We start from the raw sequence: 22,174 nt of genomic DNA on the forward strand, positions 1-22,174 counted from the left end.
TTTTGCATAGGCTTCCTCCCTGGGACTAGATCTGAGAAAATATTAAATACATGTGCCAGGGACTAACGAGTTGGGTATCTGAGTCCAATCTCCCCCTTAATTCAGGCAATTGTATGCTAGATACTTCATGTGCATAGCCTAGATCATTGGAGGATTTATTTTTTTCCTTATAATATGGGGTGCTATTTTATAGCCTTCCAGTCTCTGAAGGGGGCTACAAGGATGCTGGAGAGGGACTGTTCATCAGGGACTGCAGTAGTAGGACACGGGGTGATGGGTTCAAACCGAAACAGGGGAAGTTCAGGTTAGATCTAAGGCAGAAGCTCTTCCCTGTGAGGGTGCTGAGGCGCTGGCCCAGGGTGCCCAGAGAAGCTGTGGCTGCCCCATCCCTGGCAGTGCTCAAGGCCAGGTTGGACACAGGGGCTTGGAGCAAGCTGCTCCAGTGGAAGGGGTCCCTGCCCGTGGCAGGGGTTGGAACTGGATGTTCTTAAGGTCCTTTCCAACCCAAACCAGGCTGGGATTCTGTGATGTGTTAAATAATTTTCAGGAAAGCCATGGCAATGCAAGGTGCTTGACAAAGTGAAAATATATTTTACATGAGGCAAACTGGATGCTTCGTTTGAGCATCACTTTTGAGGAAACATTTGGGGATTTGGGGCAAAAATTGCTTTGAATTGAAAATCTGAGGAACGATTCAAATCCGAAGCTGACACAGGATTCTGGGGGATATGGTTTGTTTTTTTTCATTAGCTTTCTGAAAGAACAAGTGAACTAAAATGAATTCTCCCTATTTTCTTTAGGATTTTTTCTCTCTTGTCAGCCATACTTCACCTGGGAAACATCCGTTACAAAAAGAAGACTTACAGGGATGACTCCATTGATATCTGTAACCCTGAAATACTGCCTATTGTGTCGGACCTGCTGGAGGTGAGCCTTGCCTTTCTCTCCCGTAACCTTCATGCCTAAAGAGCCACTTCTGATGAGGTTTTTAATGTTGGTTTTATTCCCCTGCTCTTCAGCTTCAGGTCTAATGGACTGAAAAGACTGTTTCTGTGATTAAAATTGAAAGATTGCGAAGCAGTTCTAGGGGGAAAGCAAACCTGCCACTCAGTGCAGCCATTTCTTCAACTCCAGCTCTGTCATATAAATTCCCTGGTGCTTCCAAAATCTGTTCCAATATTTGTATAAGAAACATGAGTGTGAGCCCACTCTTCTGGTCCAGGTGGTGCCTGTAGGAGATGCCGAGTTTCCTCGCTGTGTTTTGCTATCTGTTGTTGTCCTGCCAACATCCACAAAGGTTTTATTAGAGATGCTGGAGGGTGCATCTCATCCCTCTAGTACCTATTTATGGACCTCTTATCCGTGCATTTATCTATTTCTTTGTGAATCTATTGATGCTCTCTGCTGCTAAGACCCTTTACCAAAAGCACTTTGTCCTCTGTGGGTCACTGCTGTGTCAGTATCATGTGGGGAGGGTTTGTAGGTCTCAGCCCATATGGACCAGGGCCAGATCCAATTCTGTAAATCCATGCAAAAGCATGAAGGAGGTTCTTAGGAGAGCTGCTCTGCTCTTTAGCGGGCTATAAAGTTGTGCCATTATTACATTTCAATGAGCCAACTTGTTCTGTGCTTGCCTTAAGTGTTCGAGACCTGAGCTTAATACCTCTTGATGTGGATATGGGTGGCCAGAAGGTCTCCTAGCTGTCTTCTTTTCTTGAAATGCTCTAACCCACTTGTAACTCCAAAGGATACTGAAGAGTTACACTTGTACTTGGTTAGAACAACTGTTATCTTTATCCCTTTGTACTGGCCGGATGGTGTGGAAGGTTGAGTTTTGCTGATTTTATGATAGCATCAGAAGACAAATTGTCATTTTGTGTACATGTGATATTCTTCTTTCCCTTAAATAACACTTATGCTGTCTCACTACCTAAAGAACTTGGGAATTAGCTCTTGTGGATTTTCATAGCACTTCATTAATGCTTTGAATTTAGGAGAGGGGAAAGCTTTGGTAAAATATGGGTATAAGCAGCTGGATGCTCTTTGTGTCTTGGCCTTGGGGATTGCAGAAATAAACAGAAGGAAAATATGAGTTTGGAGGAAAATGTTGTTGATCTTACCCTGTTAAAATGGCCAAGTCATTTAAGAAGTAATGGTTTTTTAAAGTAGTTTGGAATAAGAGAGTGACTTAAAGATCTGAAAGTGTTCCAGGCTTTGGGTCTTTGCCCTTTGCAAACAAACTCTTCTGCAACATCTGCATGCTGTAAGGAACCGGGTTAAATTTCTGCATGTGTAGATGTGAAAGAATGCATCAGCCGTATCAATGCAACAGTGACTTAGTGCCATGGACTACTACAGCGAAGAGTATGGATACCATGCTCACTTGCATGGTGTGCAAATAATATATACAAATAATTATATATATGTATATTTAACTTCATCATTTTGAAAAAGCTCTGGAATCTGAAATACTTGAGCCAAGTAATAGATTTTTGTGCACCGTGGTAATTCTTTTGTAAGCAAAATTACTGTATACAGCATAAAATAGTTGTGAATTGGAGCAGGACAGTGTAGATCTCAGGCATGGTCTGTGACATCCATTGCTGGGTTGGGTAAGTGGTGTTGCTTGTCTTTAAAGCTGCATTTCTATGGTAATTCATCCATGGAATTGGAGACATTGTCTGCTTCCAAGTGTAAACTTTCCAATAGACCCACTCCCCGATCAGCAGAAATAAAGTGAATTATCTCGTTTTCAGAAGAGGCTTCACTTCCTTTTCTGAAATGCTTGGTTTCTATTTCTTTGCAGACCTGAATAGATCTCATAATGCATATTTGAAAGGGAGGACTAAAGGATTCAAACATCAATGCAAAGAGCATTCATTGCACTACATAACAACTCTCCAAATAAAGTGTAAATTCTTCCCAACAAAATATTGTTTGAAACATTTGACACTTTGTCTTTGGTCTCATTTGGGTAATTATTTTATTACTTTTGGGGTTTTGTGGTCACTGAACAGTACACAGCTTTGCTTTTCCTGCCATTCTTGCTAAAAATATGGATTGGCTTGAAAAATTTCTTAATCCCCTCTCTAGATCTTGGCATTACTCACTGAGACTGGAAAATCAGCTCGGAATAAAAAGAATAGTCGTTGACAAATAGTTTAACTTCCGTTCATACAGGCACTAGATGCTTTTCAGGACAGTATTGAGCATAGCAAAATGATGGAAGAAACCAGCTCTTGTGATCTGGTGCTTCATAGAATCAAAGGACCGTTTGGGTTGGAAGGTAACTTGAAGCTCATCCAGTTACAACCCCTGCCACAGGCAAGGACACCTTCCACTAAAGCGGGTTGCTCCAAGCCCCATCCATCCTGGCCTAGAACGTGCAGCAACACTGAACAACCATCCTTCCTCTATATAAAGAGGTTTGTGTCCCTATAAAATGAAGCCAATACATAGGAGGAGTGATAAGGAACCTGGGTGGAGATGCTGATCTGTGATACGGGTTTGATTTTTCTTAGATGCCAACAACCACATCCAATATGGTTTTGGTTTGTTAAAACATTCAGAGCAGCAGTTGTTGAAAAAGCAAACTGCATTCGAAGCCTTTGGCCAGGCTTTGAGATCCTGGTTTCATTTACAATGAGACACCGATTCCATTTCTTCTTTTTTTGTTCAAGAGCAGACATAGCGTGTGGATTCTGGGAGGCTTTTGGCAGGTTTTGCGTGGCCTTTGTTTAAACTGTACTGAAATACTGCAGCGTGATGTCAGGGCTGCCTGGTGCATTGAGCAGACATCGAGCCTTGTGCAAGCGCTGCAGAGATCCCAGCTCCTCTGCAGGAATCACAGAGGGTGATGTAAAACTGGGGACAACTTTTCTGCTTGCAGGGAGAAGGCTGGCAAGGCTCCTTTTTTGGCTTATTAGCAAAAGTGATTTATTAGGTATGATCTAGTGTCAGCTGATCTTAAGGAAGACTATTTTTGTATTCTGTTAGAATAGCAGGAACGTGTTAATTGTCTACATTTACTGATACCAAAAATTATTTCCCTGGATGGAGCATCGAGTAAGGAAGGCAAGTTTTGTCTTTGCTCAATGAAGTCTCAATGCAAATCAACGTAAATATGAGTTTTCAGGTATCCTAAATTAGCTTTCCCAGACCTCTTTTTGCATTGATGATGTTGGCTTTAGGAGCTAAAGTCTACCTCCACGGGAGATCAATGTGCTCAAGTTCTTTTTCAACTGAAAGACTGTCTTCAGCTTCCCAGGGGGATCCTACAGACATTGTGCTCCTTGTGTGACAAACATCTTGGAAAGTAACTGGGGAACAGAAGGGAGGTGAGGATTATGGGGCAGCCAGTGCTTGCATCCAGCCTTCTGGACCCATGTTATGAATTAAGTCTTGGGGATCATAGAATCATGGAAGGCCTTGGGTTGGAAGAGACCTCCAAAGTTCGTCTAGTGTACCCCCTGCTGCAATGAGCAGAGTTTAAACAGCAGAGGTTCAGGTTGGATCTAAGGCAGAAGCTCTTCCCTGTGAGGATGCTGAGGCGCTGACACAGGGTGCCCAGAGAAGCTGTGGCTGCCCCATCCCTGGCAGTGCTCAAGGCCAGGTTGGACACAGGGGCTTGGAGCACCCTGCTCCAGTGGAAGGGGTCCCTGCCTGTGGCAGGTGGTTGGAACTGGATGATCTTAAGGTCCTTTCCAACCCAAACCATTCCATGATTCATCAGATGTGGAGCTCCAAGCCAGAAATCGAGCCAGATAACTTGCTGGTTGTTAGAAAGCCTGAAGAAAAGGTTCAGATCATTTTCAAGAAGAACTGATAGAAATCTGAATTTATTTTCCATATGAGGCAGCTTTTGAACAAGCACTCACCACTCTAATCCCCTTCTCAAATATGGGCGAGAGTCAAAAAGTGACGTTTTCTTGCTCTCAAGTTGGAAATGGTTCATTTTCCTTCAGCTACTCTCACATAATAGCCCAGCATTATTGGAGAAGCAATCTCTGCCTTCCTTGGCTCCAGCCCAGTCCTTGCAGGGGCTTGGCTGGCTGCTCCCCACCGCGCTCCACTGATGTTTATAGCTGTGGCAGCGTTGCTGGTCATCCTTCACTGGGTTTTAGAGCTCTACTCATCCATTCCTCTCAGCATTGGTTCCACTTGCATGTGGCAGTGAAGTCTTAAATCTGCATTTTGTCCCTGTAATCAAGATATAAACTCCTACAGGCTGTGTAGTTTTTTTTGAAGGAGGGTAGGACTTACCCTTTAGCACCAGAAAGCAAAAAGCCATGAAATGTAGCTTCTAATTGTAACTCCCAGGGCAATGAAAGAGAAAGAAGTGTGTTTCTAATAGGTTTTTTTGTCTCTGTTTAATGTATCCTGCTTACTGGAGAAGGAAGAAAAGGATGTACGTGATGGGGAAACTACAAGTATTTCCATGCACCAGGTGTCCTTAGTCATCAGCAAGCACCGAGTTTCTCTTTAGAAAGCTCCTATGGCTCCTTGTTGCCATCAGGAGTCAGGTACCTTCAAGCTGTGACCTTAAATGAGAATTAGGATAATTTGACTGTACCCGTGGTGTTGGCTTTCAGAGGTGATGAAGCAGTTGAGCTCAAGCTCCACTGGGTGGTAATTGCAGATAGCCAGGGAGATGCAGGGATTGCATTCCCATCATTGCCAGGTGTGGGGTTTTAAGTGAAGATGATTTGATACCTCCAGCTCAGCTCGCAGCAGGTCTGGAGATGAAGGATGCGCATCTGCAGGTCTCCATCAAGAAAACATCAGCATCCATCATGAGAGCACAGAGAAGGAAACCAGAGTGAACGTTAGATGGGGTTGGTGAGGGACAGTGCAAGTACTTGTTTAAACCATTTAGAATCCCTGTGTTTGCTGACAAATTTGGGACTTGGAAGCATGTAGGTTGTTTAGGAATATTATATTGGCCTGTTTTGATTAGTAACCATCTGATGCCCTCTGCCTGTTGCCTTTGATACATAAACCACCAGTGTGCTGAAATGGGATAGCAATGGTGTAAAATTCACTTTTGTTCCAAGCTGTCAGTTGAGGGAGGGCAGCTGATGGTGCTGCGGAAGTGTCCACATGCTGTCTGCAGAGCCTAAATGAAAAAAAGCACCATTCTGCTGAATAGAGAGGAATAGAAACCGAATGTGAAAACTCACTGTGGATTTCCAGGTCTTAGACTCACAGAATCAACCACGTTGGAAAAGCCCTTTCAGCTCATCCAGTCCAACCGTTCCCAGCACTGCCCAGGCCACCCCTGCCCCATGGCACTGAGGCCTCGTCTCCACGGGGGGTGAACACTTGCAGGGCCGGTGCCTGCAGCCCTGCCCTGGGCAGCCTGTTCCAATGCCTGAGCACCCTCTGGGGCAGGAATTGTTCCTCAGCTCCATCTAAACCTGCCCTGGTGCAGCTTGAGGCCGGTTCCTCTTGTTCCGCCCTTGTTCCCTGGGAGAACAGACCAACCCCACCTGACTACAACCTCCTGTCAAATGAACCAGATTATTTCTTTTCACTTGATTTTGAAAGGTAAAACCAGATCATAGGAGCTGGGGGCTCTGAGGACTAGTGAAACGAACCACAAGGTGTTGATGTTCTGTTTCCAGTGACACAGACCTTGCTGGTAGGTGACTTCATGTTTTCTGCTTTCCTCACCACAGCAACAAGTTCTTGTTAGTGGGTGTTGCAGGAAAAGTCTGTTATATAAAAATGCACTGGAGTTTATCAGGGAGACTCCCTGGTAGAAAGTAAGTTTTGTACAGAACAGCATCGTTACTGCAATGGTTTGTGGGGTTTCTTAAGTTCCACTGACTTGCTTGAGTTACTCTTTGTACTAACTACTGGATTAAACCAAGTCAAAGTACATAAACCACTAAGTTTCCCATCACCCATGTCAAATCATAAATGGGATAAAAAATACAGCCTTAGATGGCTTCAGAAATGTGGATTTGGTGCTTCTAGTCTTCAGCAGAGCAGATCAGGTCTCTGCACTGAATCCTTCAGTTACAGTAAGCAGCTTGTATCAACTTCAGTGCAGCTCCTCAAGCAGCAGCATCACCGCATCAATCCAGAGCTACCAACTCCTGGCTCAAATGATGTCACCCAAACGAATGTCTTTTTTTACATTGAAACTTAGCAAAGGGCAGTCAACACCTCAGAGTATTCAGGTCTAACTTACGTAGAAGTGTATCACCATTTACGCTGGTGGAGAGGGCACGGTTTTGAGTTTCTCCGTGGGATAACAGAATAAGAGGGGCTTTGAACTGGTTGGAAAGGGGACTTTCTCCCAACAATTTATGGTGGGTGCTGCTAGATCTGTCAGCACCATTTGCCTATTTGTCGAAGTGTCCGTGTCTACACAACTGTGGTTTCTTTTCTGTAAACTGGTTTCTGTTATGGCTGATTAGAGATTGTCATTGTCACCTTGCTGGGAGCTAGCGTCTTAAGGGAGTAAATATCAGGTGCAAATAGCAGAGTAAATATCAAGTGCTTTTCTAAAGGTTTCTTCCTCCTCCGAACTCCTCCCCACCCTGAAAACCACCAAAAACCCCTCCACAGAAGGCTTGGATATATTGGAACATCCAAATCTCAAACTGATGACACCATTTTGCTTAGTTGTAGAGTGATTTCTATGTTGTTGTCTTGCCAGCAATAGAAAGTTGACCGACTTTGCTAACAGTGTGGGAGGGAGGAGCTGCACTGGGAGCAAAGGAAAACATTGGGAAATTGCTAGAAATGGCTGAATGCAGAAAATCAGGTTCCCTTGAATGCCCTGGTGTCTGATTTCTGCTGCTGGGTTCATGTGCTGTGTTGTCTCCTCCCCATGGCTAGTTTATTCTTCTGCCTTCAACATTAACTGTGCAAGGGCTGGCAAAGTGGCTTAAATGATTTATAAAATTTAAGAAGTTTTACATTTATGAAAATGTTTGCACGTAGAGATTTTATTTTTAGTAGGTTTTTTTTTTTTTAAATTACTCTCAGAATAATCATTAACATCAAGGTTTTTGTTTTAGGTGAAAGAAGAGATGCTGTTTGAGGCCCTGGTTACCAGAAAGACAGTGACAGTAGGAGAGAAGCTGATCCTACCCTACAAACTAGCAGAGGTCTGTACATGATGCTTATTATTAAAAGGGCAACTCTTGGGATGGATTTCAATGCTTTGTGATGTACACTCTTTCCAGTTTTCTTTATTTATGTAAAACTACTGCAGGAGAAGCTTACGTGTATGAATCTGCAAAAGTCTTGACTTTACCTTCTACACCGTTCCTGGAAAGCAGGATTGCACATGGCTCTGTGCTGGTCTTTAACCATTAGAATGATTTACGCTGGTATAAGGGTTCTTCAGAGCAGATTGTGTGCTGCTGAGCATACATGATACAAGGAGCATTGTTCATAGTTCCTTAAATCATGGCCCTGCTTCATCCCACAGCAGAGCGGTGACCAAAGACATCCAGGAAATTTGGGGAGAGGTCCTAAATGCCACCATTCCTCATGGATCTTGTGAGGAAGGAGCTGGAGATCCTCTGTAGGAGGTTCCCATTGCCTTTCCTTCAGTGCCCTCATAACCTGGGTCCTTGTGTGATGCTTTGAAGTAACCACAGCTCCATCAGCAGCTCTCAAACTTAGTATAGTCTGTGCCACTGCTAACATGGGGTTGGCACTGCATAGAATGTTTCACTTCTCTGTTATGGTGTTTCTCAGGATTACAGGGTCAGCAAACATGTGCGGTTTGGGTTTTTTTATTTTGGTTTGGTTTGATTTGGTTTTTTTCTTAAATATGTGGTTTCCAGGAATTTTGAATTATATTCTGTGGCTGATAAACAGAAACACCTCTGGGTTTAAACTGAAACAGGGGACGGTCAGGTTAGATAAGTTCTTCCCTGTGAGGGTGCTGAGGCACTGGCACAGGGTGCCCAGAGAAGCTGTGGCTGCCCCATCCCTGGCAGTGCTCAAGGCCAGGTTGGACACAGGGGCTTGGAGCAAGCTGCTCCAGTGGAAGGGGTCCCTGCCCATGGCAGGGGTTGGGGCTGGGTGAGCTTTAACGCCCCCTCCAACGCAAACCAGCCTGGGATTCTATGATTCTTATCATAGTCTCCAGATTATATAAGCTCTGTTCTGCTGCAGTACTTGTTTTGGCTGTTTCTGCACCAAGTGCTCTTGTAGCATCCCTGCCCCCTTCAGTGTGTGTGGCATCACACCATGCTCCGTCCCTCGGTTCCCCCTTCTTGCCATATGGTTGTTGAGAACTCACAACATCTCGAGCAGCATCTCTGAGAACAGTCTGTTGTGTCACAAGTAAGCAAGCACATGATGTGTTGTCATAGGGGTCAGCTGTAGATATTTCGATTCCTTTTTACCAGAGGGAAAAATCAAATCTGTTCTCCCCTTTGGAGATGGTGTTTAGCCTCAGTAACTGCTACTGAGCTTTCATCTTTAGCAGTTACAAGCCTTTGTGCAAGGCTTGAATCTCCCCTAACAAAGGGCACACAAATGCTCTTACTGTATCTTCATGATGGACACATGATGGATGCGGTATTTGTGCTTTTTTTCCTGCATCTTGGGCACAGACTTAAGAAGTTCTAGAAAAGTTAAGACTATCACCTATCAAATATAACTAGAACCACCCTTCTGCTGGAGGTTACTTCCCGTGGTGAACCAACGGGCAGCAGTGTGCCTTCAACCATCTTGCTGCAAAATTTGGCAGGCTGGATTAAACTACTTCTTCCAATAGTTTAATCTGGGCCAGCAGATTTTGTATTGAAACAGCTTGAAATAGTCTTACATAGATGCTCCTTTGGTTGACCTCAAAGAGCCCTTTTTGCTACCTAAAACAGCTGAGCATGAATTTCTCAAGTGCTTTCCAAAATGGTTTTGGCGATGTCTCTGCTCATGAATCTCAGGTATTCACTTCCAGAGGTTTGTCACCAATATCTAGTAGAAGAAATGAAAGATCAGGGTGTGGGGTAAGACAAAGGAGCACAAGGCTCGGGTGGGAAAGGTTGATGTAATCTCCATGATGAAATCATTCTGTAAGAAGCCGTGAAGTGTAAAGTGTAAAGTAAGGAAAGACAGACACCACCCGTGCTTTTTACTCAGTCTTTACAACATCTGTATCCTGACCACCAAATTTTACCTGCCAGTCACCTCTCTCCGGTAGAAGGTTCACTCCTGGCTTGCTCATGCTTGACATACTAGAGCAGAATTTGAGATGCTCAAACTAGAGGCCTTCTGGTCTTCCTCTGGCTCAGAGAGTAGGAAAAGTGACTTAGATTCAGATCATCCAAATTGGGAAGGAAGAGTAGGATCCGTGTGACACTTTGGGACTTTACAAAGAGCACTGGTGTCTGATCATCCCACGCATGACTAATTGGACTGTTGGTGCTGTTGAGAACTAATGGGCTCGTTATTCTTGTGTGTTGTACAAAAGAGCATTACAGTTGGCTCCAATGGGTGGAACGATTGAGGTTTGGAGGATTTTCAGACACGACTGTCCCAGCACGACTCCTCTAAGCTGCCTTTCCTGATAGAGCGATGATGTATGTAGCAGCTACTCTGTTTTCCAGGTGCTAAAATACTTGGTGGTTTTTGCATAGCTTGTCAATACACTGTAGGTTTCAGGGGGATTTGTCTGGAAAAGACTCTGCTGCAGTGGCCCTCAAAAGAGGGTTGTAAAAATGTCATTTTGGCACATGCTTGCTTTTTTACACCATCAATAAGAGCAGCTTAGATCTACCAAGTGCCTTGCAGGGCTTTGAACACTTCTATAAGGGCAGTCATTAAAGGAAGAGCAAAAACTCAGCAAAAGAAGGAATTCTAAGAAATTTATTTGATTCTGAAACCTGTTGTATAAACTGTGTTTGGAAATAGCAGATTATGGGCTCTGTGGGTGTAAGTAGCATTGGGCTTCTGCCACCACCATCACTGATGATGATTATGAGATTGCTGAGCACAGGGGGAGAGTTTGTTGCTGAGGAGATTGTGTGTCTCCTGATGGAGCCTGTGTAGATGAGGCACTTGCAGACCTGGGTTTCTTGGTTGTCTTCTTTCTGAATTTTGGGTTATTAGCAAAGAGATGGAGTTTTAATCTGAAATAAACTTATTTTTTTGTTCAAAAAAAAGGTTCTTATGTTTGGGATGGGTCCTTGAGCTTTGGTGAGGTTTCTACATGCATCTGCTCTGTACTAAAGAGATCACATCACATTCAGTGCGGGTGGTTGGGCTTGCCTGTAGAGGTTTAGGTGGTGTTTCACCTTCTGTGCTCTGCACACGCACTGGCATTTGCTGATCCCTTTCAAAAGATGTGGAATTTATGTGGATGCCAACTTGATGTAGAAATGCTTCCATGGAATGGCCAATGCTAGTGTGATCATTCTGTGATCACAGCCTGGCTCCTGTGAGATCTGTAACCTCAGTCCTGCCGTGACAACTGTCACCCTCCTTTAATAGTCTTGAGTGGACAGAGGAGGTGGAGTAATCATAGAATCATAGAACAGTCCTTTCCTTCAGAGGTTTGGAGGCATCAGAGCTGAGATTGAACTTTATTATACCAAGTCAGGCCTTTTCTCTTCCATTTTCCCAAGCTGTGGCCCCATAAGCATATGTAGAGGATGCAGCTGTGGGATTTGCAGTGATGCCACATGCCTCTGGGTCAGCAGGCTTGCTTGCTGTGCTGTCATTGTGTGCTGAGTAGAAACACTGTCCTGGGGTTTGAGGCTTTTAGTAACAGTGGTTTGAGCACTTGGCAACTCCTCGTTTGAAACACCTCACACTAGGCCATGTCCCTGCCCGTGGCAGGGGTTGGAACTGGATGAGCTTTAAGGTCCCTTCCACCCAAACCATTCTATAATAAACTAAGGGGAGGCAGTCAAAGCGAGACCTGGCTTTGAAGGGAAACTTCAGCACTGCTTTGTAGCTGCAACCACCCATTGCTGCGGTGCTGGTGGCAAAGGTGGGCTTCATTGCAGCCCCTGTGCACGTGCAGCTCTGTGGAGAGCACTGCCCCTCTGCATCCCAGAGCTTGTCAAGCAAGGACACCACATCCATAAATAATGCTTATATTTACCTCTGGCAGCTGCCTCTTATCTTGGGAGCCATGCTGGCTTGTCTGACTGAGCTGCCTCCTGGAACCATTCATTTTGCCTTTTATAGTAGCTGGATGGTATTTTAATGCAGTGTTTGAAACAACTGCATCCTTTGGGCTTGTGCTAAGGTTTAGAAGCTGTAGATAGAAAAAACACTGTATGGACATGAAAGGCTGCGGTTGTGTTCAGAGGTCTTGCTTTGTTGTCCAAACCAGCTGCCAATGTCTTTCTCAGGCATGAGAGGGTGGATTAATGGAGCTAGCAGCAGTTAATGGATTTTGAGAGAAATCACAGTGTATCTGTGCAGGGCGAGGGCAGCACTGGGTGAGGGGGAGCTGGCCAAGTCCACTTCATCTAGCAAATAATACAGTGGAAGGAGCCTTTGAAAAGAGAGGATTTGACAGTGGGAGCAGGAGAGCCATCAGTTGTGCCTGTGGGTTTAGAGTATTTGGATTCAGCTCTGTCTTGAACATTGGGCATCTCTGCAGCTACGCCATTCTTCTTAATAAGGTAAAATATAGCAGGGAAATAGGGGAGAAGGGGATTTTAACAGGAGCAGAAGAGTAATGCACTCTGAGGGTTGCTGTTGTCCTTCCCCAAGAGCCCCTCAGCTCCAGCTTCTGAGTGTTTTTGTCATATATCGTTGTGTGCTTTCTTGCAGTCCTCCTGGGGTGTGTGTGGGGGGGAGTTTCATAAGCCACAGTTGAGGTATTTAAAAGGAAAAAAAGCCAGGCACAGTAAATACTAAGCAGCTTGCCTGGTGTTTGGTAGGAAACATGAAGGAGCAGAGCACTTGAATCAAAGCTTTGTGGAGAACGTGGGGACTGGTAAAAATTGTTCTCTTCATCCTGCTTGTGATCTAAGCATCAGCTTAAACTTAATCTGTGCAAGGAACTGCCCTTCTGGGCCATGGCTGTCTTCCTTCTATCTAAATAATTCCAAGAATTCAGGATTTTTCCATCTCCTTTTCCAGCAAGGCTCCATTAGTTTGTGCCTTGACTAATACACATAGATACTTGTCTTAAATCCATTCAGCATCTTGACCCCCACTTTCCACTCCCTGTTTTCACTGTGCTGGAGACAAGCCCCATGTCTGAGCTCCTCAACCATCCCCACCTTGTTTCCACCGCTTTGTTCTGCTTATCAGGCTGATGTCTGTCACCTGCTTCTCTGGTTCTCACCAGTCTCTGCATTTGTTCCGTTCATCAACTGAGGAAAAACTGGTTATCAAAGGGAAGACATCTTTCGGTGAATCCTCTTTTACATCCCTCCAGAAACCAGATTTTTCCATGGTGCTTTCAATTCAGTTGGTTCTGTTGGTGTTTCTGAAGTGAATGACTTTACAAAATGACTTGGTTTTACCTGAGCTTTATAATACTCAGCCACTTGTGACCAAGGATGTTTCATCCCTAAGGGTTAGTTAATGAATTAATTCACACTTTCAGAAGAAGTCCGATGTGAAATTGTCCAACAGAAGGGAAATAAAAGATGTGAGATAACTTCTTGGGCAACAAGTGAGCTGATTCTTCCCTTCCATTAATTTTGGAAAGCTGTTAGGAGCTGGTTATTTGATGCGATGAGTGTCACCATAAAAATGTCTTGTATTTAACTGCCTGTGCATTCGTAATTGAAAGTGGAAAATGGCTACCTAAAAAAAACAGGAACAGAAAGGACCTGCATTGTACATGCAGGGAGGTCCCGGCAAGCAGATGTGGAGCACAAAAAAAGCATGTGTTTTTCTGCCCCTGTGGCACTCTTCTATATTGCGACAGTAAGATCTAGGCTGCAAACACAGAATCCAAGCCTGGTTTGGGCTGGAAGGGACCTTAAAGCTCACCCAGTTCCAACCCCTGCCACGGGCAGGGACCCCTTCCACTGGAGCAGCTTGCTCCAAGCCCCTGTGTCCAACCTGGCCTTGAGCACTGCCAGGGATGGGGCAGCCACAGCTTCTCTGGGCACCCTGTGCCAGCACCTCAGCACCCTCACAGGGAAGACCTTCTGCCTAAGAGCTCATCTCAGTCTCCCCTCGGGCAGGTTCAAGCCATTCCCCTTGGCCTGTCCCTACAGGCCCTTGTCCCAAGCCCCTCTCCAGGTTCCCTGCAGCCCCTTTAGGCACTGGAGCTGCTCTCAGGTCTCCCCTTCAGGAGCCTTCTCTTGTCCAGGCTGCCCCAGCCCAGCTCTCTCAGCCTGGCTCCAGAGCAGAGCTGCTCCAGCCCTCGCAGCAGCTCCATGGCCTCCTCTGGACTCATTCCTGCAGCTTCACTCTCTGGTGGTGTTGCCCCGGAGCTGGACACAGAACTGATCTTCTTTACCTGGGATCAGTTTCTTGCTAATGAATACAAGACACTTGGCATGTTCGTTAATAACCATCACAAGGGTTATTTTGGATGGTAAACTGCACTGTGTTTCAGACTAAAGCTTGGAGGAGAACACTGAGTTTTCAGCATGATAACTGTTAACTGGCAGAGACATAAGATAGAGAAGCCTTGAGGAGCAGACTTTAATGAGGGGAAAAAGGTATTTCATTACAGCAGAGAGCTGAGCGATGTTTCATTAGCTCAGGTACTAGTAGTGGGACTCTCTGATGCCTTTTTCAGAGCATCATAAAGAGAAAAGGAATGGAGTCGCAGGGCCAAATGGCATAACATTACCTAAGACATTAAAAAAAACCCAACAAAGGAAAAGATCAGATTAATCATGAGCGGTTAACAGCCTGAAACGTTAGAGGAGAAAAAGTGGGAAGGAGACAGAGTAATTAATAGTGTGAAGGAGGTGGAATGAAAATTCTCAGTCCTCAAGTATGAGGACAGCGGCACTCAATGGAACAGAAAGTAGGAAAACTGCTGGAAGCACCTACTTATGCCAAACCCCATTAGCGGGGAGACTCATTGTCACCACAGGTTATTAGCATCAGGAGCTTAGCAGGGTTCCTTTGAAGACTGGGATGTTGATGACTGTATTCAGAATTAACAGAGAAATCTTCCTAAAATAACACTGAAACCCCACAAAGCTTTGAAGAGCCAAGTGAGTGTCTCTGCGTCAGGACAGGAGGGCAGCCTTTCCTCGTACAACCTCAAACACAACTTTTTCATGGGATGAGGGTTTTCATTTTCCGCTTCAAAACGCAAGCACCAGCTGTGCTTAGTGACAGAATGCGAATTAGGTGAGACTAGTGGGGTTTTGGACTGGTGTGCTGCATATATTTTCTCATGGGATGCAGCATCCTTCCTTTATTAGGAAGATCAAGTCCGTCAGTGTTGGGTCTCGTGTCCAAAAGCTGTTATGATCACTCTTTTGCTCTGTGCCACCATGGAAATTCCTATGTGCTATCTGAGTTCATGCTGTTTATTTGGCACATGTGTCAGGGGGGAAAAAGAGGGACATTTAGATTTCAGGGTTTCTGAGCAAACTCCAAAATGAGGACTTTAAGAAGGGAGATGCTGACTTTCCATGGACTGCTCTGCCTGTAGCCAGCCTCCCTGCTCCAGCTGCCCTTCCTGTCATCAAATCCATTCTTGACTCTTTAATGGCTTCTTTTCATTACGTCTGATTAATGGCAAGATGCTTTAATTTCACGGAGTCCCTTTTGTTACTTAAATTGAGGCTAAATTGATGTGAAAAACTTTGTGCGACTGGAAACCATTCCTGGGTTAGAAGTCAGCTGTACCCACACAGGAATTTGGGTACAGCTCATTGGAATATGAGATTTTTCTGTGTAATTCCAATCTGAATAGATTTAGATTGATTTCTTGTTGGCCTAAAGCAGTTCATCAATGCTTGGCAGAGGTGGAGGTGTAGCAGCTCCGTGGCTGCATAGGGTCTGTTGCACTGACTTTGCCTCTACAGCTGAAGCAGTCGAGGTGTGATGAGAAATAATCTCTCTCTGAGGAAGCTTGCCAAAACCCAGGAAGCCTTGAGGCGAAGACGGTGATACACTGGTGGAGCAAGTGTTTCTGCAGCAGTGTCTTCTGCTTGGAAAGGGTCAACAGAAAGGCAGGATTTAGCTTATAAAAGCTCAAGTGCTATTTTTGGCGATGCGTTGGACTTCATGGTGGGAATGCTGGTACTTTGTGGCTGTAAAGTGGTGAGCAGCTTCCCCTAAATGTAGCCTACAAGTTCCTCCTCAGGTCAGGTCACACATTTACTTCTTGTGCCACCACGTAACCTATTAATTTATTTATGTACCGGTTTCAGTCTGAAAACAGAGACTGAACGGGATCTCTGTTCATGTTCTCCGTAGAACAGACTCCGGATGAACAGATGGGGAGGAAAATCCTTTTTAGTTTGAAAGAAGTGTTTGAAACCTTTCCCATCAGTGGACCCTTTAAATCTGGCTGCCGTGTGACTCTGTTCTTCTGCAGCTCTTTATGGTGGCCTCCTGGTTGCTCTGTGTGAGCACCTTTTAGTAGAGGTCCTCCATGAAGCTCTTCTCTCATCCTTTCGTCCATGGGAAGAAGCAAGAACCACAGAACCACAGAGTCGTTTTCTGGAGGAGTTTTGTTTCAGGAGGAGACAGTGGGGTTTTTCCTTTCTTTTCTCGTTAGATTTGTTACAGATGACATTTTCTGGGCACGCTGGCCAAAGCAGAAGGCTGAAGGCTTTGACTGAAATCTTTTTAGGAAGATGATGCTGTAACCGCGTGACTCCACAGAACTTTGAGAAAATCCCTAAGATGTTTGTTGGGTTAGTTTGGCTTTGACTGTAACGTGGGTGCTCTTAGAAAAGCACAACCACAACATATTACAGATATGCAGCTACAATATGACAATATTATAGACAGGGACTTGCAAAACATCTCTAGAGATATGAAGACAGGCTGAGAACATTGGGGCTGTTCAGCCTGGAGAAGAGAAGCTGTGTGGAGACCTCAGAGCAGCTTCCAGTGTCTGAAGGGGGCTACAGGGATGCTGGAGAGGGGCTCTTCATCAGGGACTGCAGTGACAGGACAAGGGGTGATGGGTTCAAACTGAAACAGGGGAAGTTCAGGTTGGGTATAAAGCAGAAGTTCTTCCCTGTGAGGGTGCTGAGGCGCTGGCACAGGGTGCCCAGAGAAGCTGTGGCTGCCCCATCCCTGGCAGTGTTCAAGGCCAGGCTGGACAAGGCTTGGAGGAGCCTGCTCTAGTGAAAGGTGTCCCTGCCCATGGCAGGGGGTTGGAACTGGATGTTCTTAAGGTCCCTTTCAGCCCAAACCAGTCTGGGATTCTGATTCTATAAATAGTGGGCAGTCTCTAATCTGTGATGCGGATGATGGGTCTTCCATCTGTCCTCTTCCAAGTCCTGCCTACCACCACCTGAGATACAATAAGTGGGTCCTCCACACCCACAGAAGATGCGGATTCTCCACTGTTTCCCCGTTTACACCCATCTAACAGCAGGAAGATGGGTAAGGAGGGGGCAGGTTGCAGGAACATACCGGCACTTCCTGTGTTATTCCTCAGGAGTCATGTTAGCACAGGAACACCAGGAGCCATTTCAGTGGGTACATGTGTGAGATAGGGAGTGGTGTAACGATGAACACATTAATTTATGGTGAAGAATGCAATATTAAAAATGTTTTTAATGATATTTTTAAAAAGAATTAATGAAGGATTACCAGTTTCCTAGAGTAGCAGGCAGGCTTGTAGCTCTGATGGGCTTTCTTGTCAACCTGATGATACATGGATGCAGGAGGATTGTCTCAGTGGACAACCCCATTGACTTGACTTCTCCCATTGTGGTTGGGATATTTGTGAAGAGTGTTGGTATAGTTCGGGAGAGCCCCCCAAAAAACCTCTGGGTGATACGGGCTGGCAGGGTGGAGGTGGACTTCTATCCAAGGAAGGTAATTGTGAAGGTGCTGGAAATTGGTCCAAGGAAGGTGGTCGTGGAGGGTACTGGGCAACTGGTACAAGAGAAGGGAGAGCACAAGAAGACTAAAGAAAAAAACCATGTTTGATATGTAAAGTTGGAAACTAAAATCTGAAAATCTGAGAACTTTGTAACTGATTTAGTGAGATAATTCCTCAGTGTCTTCTTGTTTCGGTACCAGAGAATGATTCCATATTGTGTTGTAATGACATGCCAGTCTATTTTTCATTCTAAAATCCACCCGTAAATTCTGGAAAGCATCACTGACGCTTGCATCTCTTGGATAGGATCCATTGGCTGGACACCCCCTGCCTCCCGGCTCCGGGGTGAGAGAGGAAGGCATCTGTCAGGATGCAACAGGCAGCTGGGAAGCAGGAGCCAGCCACTGTGGTGGTACAAGGCTTAGGGGCTTGTTCACTGGGGTTTTCAGTATATAGTTTGCAGGTACATTTATAGAAGTAAAACATAAAAATAAGCCTTTTCTGAAAGTTTGTAGTGTTTTGAAATTAACTTCATAAATGAACTTTTCCTTTTTTTCTAAAATTAATTAGACTCTTGCATTTTCCACTCTTCTTTCAATGATGCTCTAAAGGACATTTTTCCTTCTCTTAAGTCAAACATAAATTTCATAAAAAACTCCTTTTTCAGGCTGCAGTCAGCATGATGCGTTAACAATTCAAGTTCCCTTAGGAAAAGCAAACAGAGAATGACAGGATTTTAATATGATGCTAAGATAAAATACGAGTATGGAAAATTACATCATACTTATCCAGCCCGTGTATGATATAATACTCCTTGATGCCAAGATAGGGATTAAGCTAGAGACTGATATCCTGCAAGAGTACTTTCCTCTGGGTGTTAAGCCTCTGTCTAAGAAAAAAACAGCTAAGCCGGCCCATCATAGCTTGTGTCATGTGACCCAGAGGGGAACCATGAAAGCTGCTTAATCCATCTCCCACCGCAGGACACGGCTGTGAATGTAAACCAGACACGATGCATTCACTCATAGATAGGAAGTGAGCACAAGAGCAGGAAACCGTAACTCCCCATGTGCACATGTGTGACTTGGGACCCACTGAGAAGACTGAACCTGATGGGAGATAAGAGCAAGATGCTGAAACCCACGTCTGAACAAAAAGAGGGATTTAGACCTCACCTAATTCCAGCAACTTGAAGTTTTCATCTATTTGTTTTCAAACCCAACAGTATTCTCCCCACTTCCGTGTGAGCCATAGAGAGGATGTGATGCCGGCAGGTTGTGCGTGTGGTGCTACTAAACTTCATCACCGTCCTCCTCATTCTTTGCTTCTTCCCTAATTTAGCTCCGCTTCACAGCTACATGTCGCTCCCTTCCTTAGGTGCTACTCCATCGCAGAGCAGGAGTGACAGACTCCACAAGCCATCCTGCAGCAGTTGTTCTCTGTCCCTACAACTACAAACCCAAGCTAAAGCTTATGTATGCTTTTATTTCAGCCCTCATGGAGTAGTAAGGGTGTCAGAGATTAAAACTGGGTTTTAATAGTATTTTAGTACATGTGGTAGCTACTTCTCCGACACCAGCACTCTCATTAGTAGCTGGCATCCCTAAGCCCTACTCAAATAAAACGGGGTTTTTGAGTCTGTTTAATCATGTAATTCATGAGACTGTCATCTCCCAGATGCCCACATGTGCTGTTTTCAATTGACTGCATGTCTAAGACTTACTGAGAATGGGAGACCTGCTTCTGTTTTTGTTCATTAGACCCTTTATGAGATATAAATCAAGTGTATTAGGAGAGCTTAAATTGCTCTTGGTTTTGCTTGTTCTAGCAATAGATAAATCCTGTCCCTAGGAGTGGTATAGGCCTTCCCAATGCCTCAGCATTGCTAATAGATATACTTTTTAATAAAAAGGAGATAAATGTGGTTTTTGTTCAGAATAGAAACTGATTTATTTCATCATTTACTCATGCATGCAGTGATAGTGTTAAATGGATATTTTGAGTCAAATAAGCAAACAAACAAACCTTTACCTTGCTTCCCTCCCCTCCCCCCCATTTGGAAATGATACGTATTGCAAAACCCACAGAAGTGGTTGCAGGAGGAGGCATCACCAGAAAATGTTAGGTCAATACCAGGGGCAATATTCAGTAGGGTATTAAACTGTGCTGTTCCCTCTTGAGTCATCTTGGAATAAGACATTTGTGTTACAGTAAGTACAAATGTAATTATGAAGCCAGATTTCACCTTGGAGAATAAATGGGGGGGAAATGGGGATGGCTGATAAGAATTTTAAACCAGACATCAACTGATAACAAAAATCAAAGCCTGTGTATGGCAATAGCTCGTTAAATCTTTTTGTTTGGTAGGATATCAGCAGGTTCCGGGGTTTTAGTGCCAGACCCCTGTGAGCAGAAACACCAGTTGGGTAATGCACTGGAAACTGGTTCCACATATTAAAAGAGAAAAACAAACAAACACAAGCCCCCATATTGCCACTAAAAATACATTTACAGGTTTGATCTGGGGGGATTTCCTGAAGAGGAAGAATCCTAGTGCTGCTTTTCCCCCCAGATATTTCATTAGAAGCACATTTCATCCTTGTATAGAAATTATAGGAAGTCTATCAAAGGCCCTAAGGGAGAAGGGGATATTTCCTGTCTTCCTGTGTTCATATCTTATTTCCTGAAGAGAAGAGGAATCTCCGTTTCCATTATGCACAAGCAGACAACGTGAAGTATTTTGTGGTGCCTGGCTTTACTTACATAACTTAACTCCTGTCTTTGCGATTTACATCAAGTCTTGCAAACTTCACACTCGGAAAGAAACATTCCTTGCCATCCTGGAATTGCTCTGCTTGGGTTTTCTAAGTGTTTGTTGATAGGGGTCTGAAAGGAGAGCAGGGATTGCTTGTTTTCTTCCTGGAGGGCAGAAAATACCCACACATGTGTGTGTTCGTGTACATGTTATGGAAGAGCTGTTGGGTCACTAGCAGAGAAAGAATCTATAGGTGGTTTCTACGCCTGTATTGGGATCATTCCTCTTAATAAGGAAATCTTTGGAGACTGCTGCAAGTTCCTATTGAGGAGTTTACAAGGAGAGCTGCTTGTACAGCCAGAGTTTTTGGTATGGTGGGAGTTGTGCATTAGTAGGGAACACAGGTGCTGGCAGTGGGTTTACCCAATGTGAGTAAGTAATGTTGATGTCCATCATGAGACACACATGTGGTCTCTAAGGTAAATGCTCAAAAACTGGAGAAAGGACAGACCATGACCAACAAGGCACCAAGTCTTCTAGGCCAGCAGCAAAGCAACGATTCTTTGATGCTAACAACAAAGCAAGAAGTCCTTGCCGCCTTCTTCCAAGTCCTCTCTTCCAGATCTAATGAATTTCCCAGATTTGCGCTGAGAAATGGCATTTAAACGTCCCCTTTTCAAGTACTCACCATTTTTAGAAACTCTGGGGTGGGTGCTCTTGACCTCACTTCTACGTCTACATTGCCCCTGGTGAAAAACTGGGACTTACCAGCATTATGATGACCAAAAATGTTTGAAAGGGTAGTAACATCCTGTTGAGCAAGTGAATCATTCAGCATGTCTTTACGGCTTTATGTATGTCTTTATGTTTCACAGATTTGCATAATGCTGAAGAAATAGCATAAGGGTTGCACATTGTCACAGTTAATGAGCTCAATGGGGTTTTAATCCTCAGTAGGGCTTTAATTCAGTTTGGTTCTTGTGCTCACTCTCCAGTGTTGCTTTTTAAATCCAATTGTCATTAACCGAGTCTGTACTTGGGAACGGAGGTCCAAAATCCTAGCTCTAGGTGCGTGCGCCCTTCATAAGCTGTGTTTTTTACGGTAGTGACCCCCGATAGATTGCTGCTCTCCAATATGCGTGTGTTAAAGGGCGATTTTCCTGGGCAAAATTGTCTTTGTTTTTTCCGTCTCGGTTTTCTAAAGAGGAGTATGCGGTGCCTCCTGTGCTCTGGAAGTCGTAGCGATGGCGTGATGCTCAGTGTCCCTCCTGAGCAAACTCAGTGGCTTTGATCTATAATGTTAGTTGGCTTTCTTGATGAGCTGGTCATACAGAGCTGCCCATACCCAAATATCCATCACCCTCCATCAGCTGGCCTTTTTGTTCTGTTTGTCCAGGTTCAGTCTATCTTATCCTTCACATTAGCAGTGAGGGAAGATGGGCAGACCTCTCAATGAGCTAAGATGTTTACAGACTTTAGAGATCTATAGCTGT

The 22,174-nt window shown here is 44.5% G+C and overlaps 1 protein-coding gene across 8 annotated transcripts in view; it reads left to right on the forward strand.

The window, feature by feature from the left end:
* The window catches only part of MYO9A (myosin IXA), a 189,282-nt gene that overhangs the window by 79,939 nt on the left and 87,169 nt on the right, over positions 1–22,174 (forward strand). For all 8 annotated transcript variants that reach the window (XM_065688147.1, XM_065688149.1, XM_065688150.1 and 5 more), the window contains 2 exons: positions 801–927; positions 8,031–8,120. In XM_065688147.1, coding sequence (XP_065544219.1) covers positions 801–927; positions 8,031–8,120 — 217 coding nt within the window. The remainder of the gene's footprint in view (positions 1–800; positions 928–8,030; positions 8,121–22,174) is intronic.

The sequence above is a fragment of the Lathamus discolor genome, chromosome 8 (genome assembly GCF_037157495.1).
Source record: "Lathamus discolor isolate bLatDis1 chromosome 8, bLatDis1.hap1, whole genome shotgun sequence".
NCBI lineage: Eukaryota > Metazoa > Chordata > Aves > Psittaciformes > Psittacidae > Lathamus > Lathamus discolor.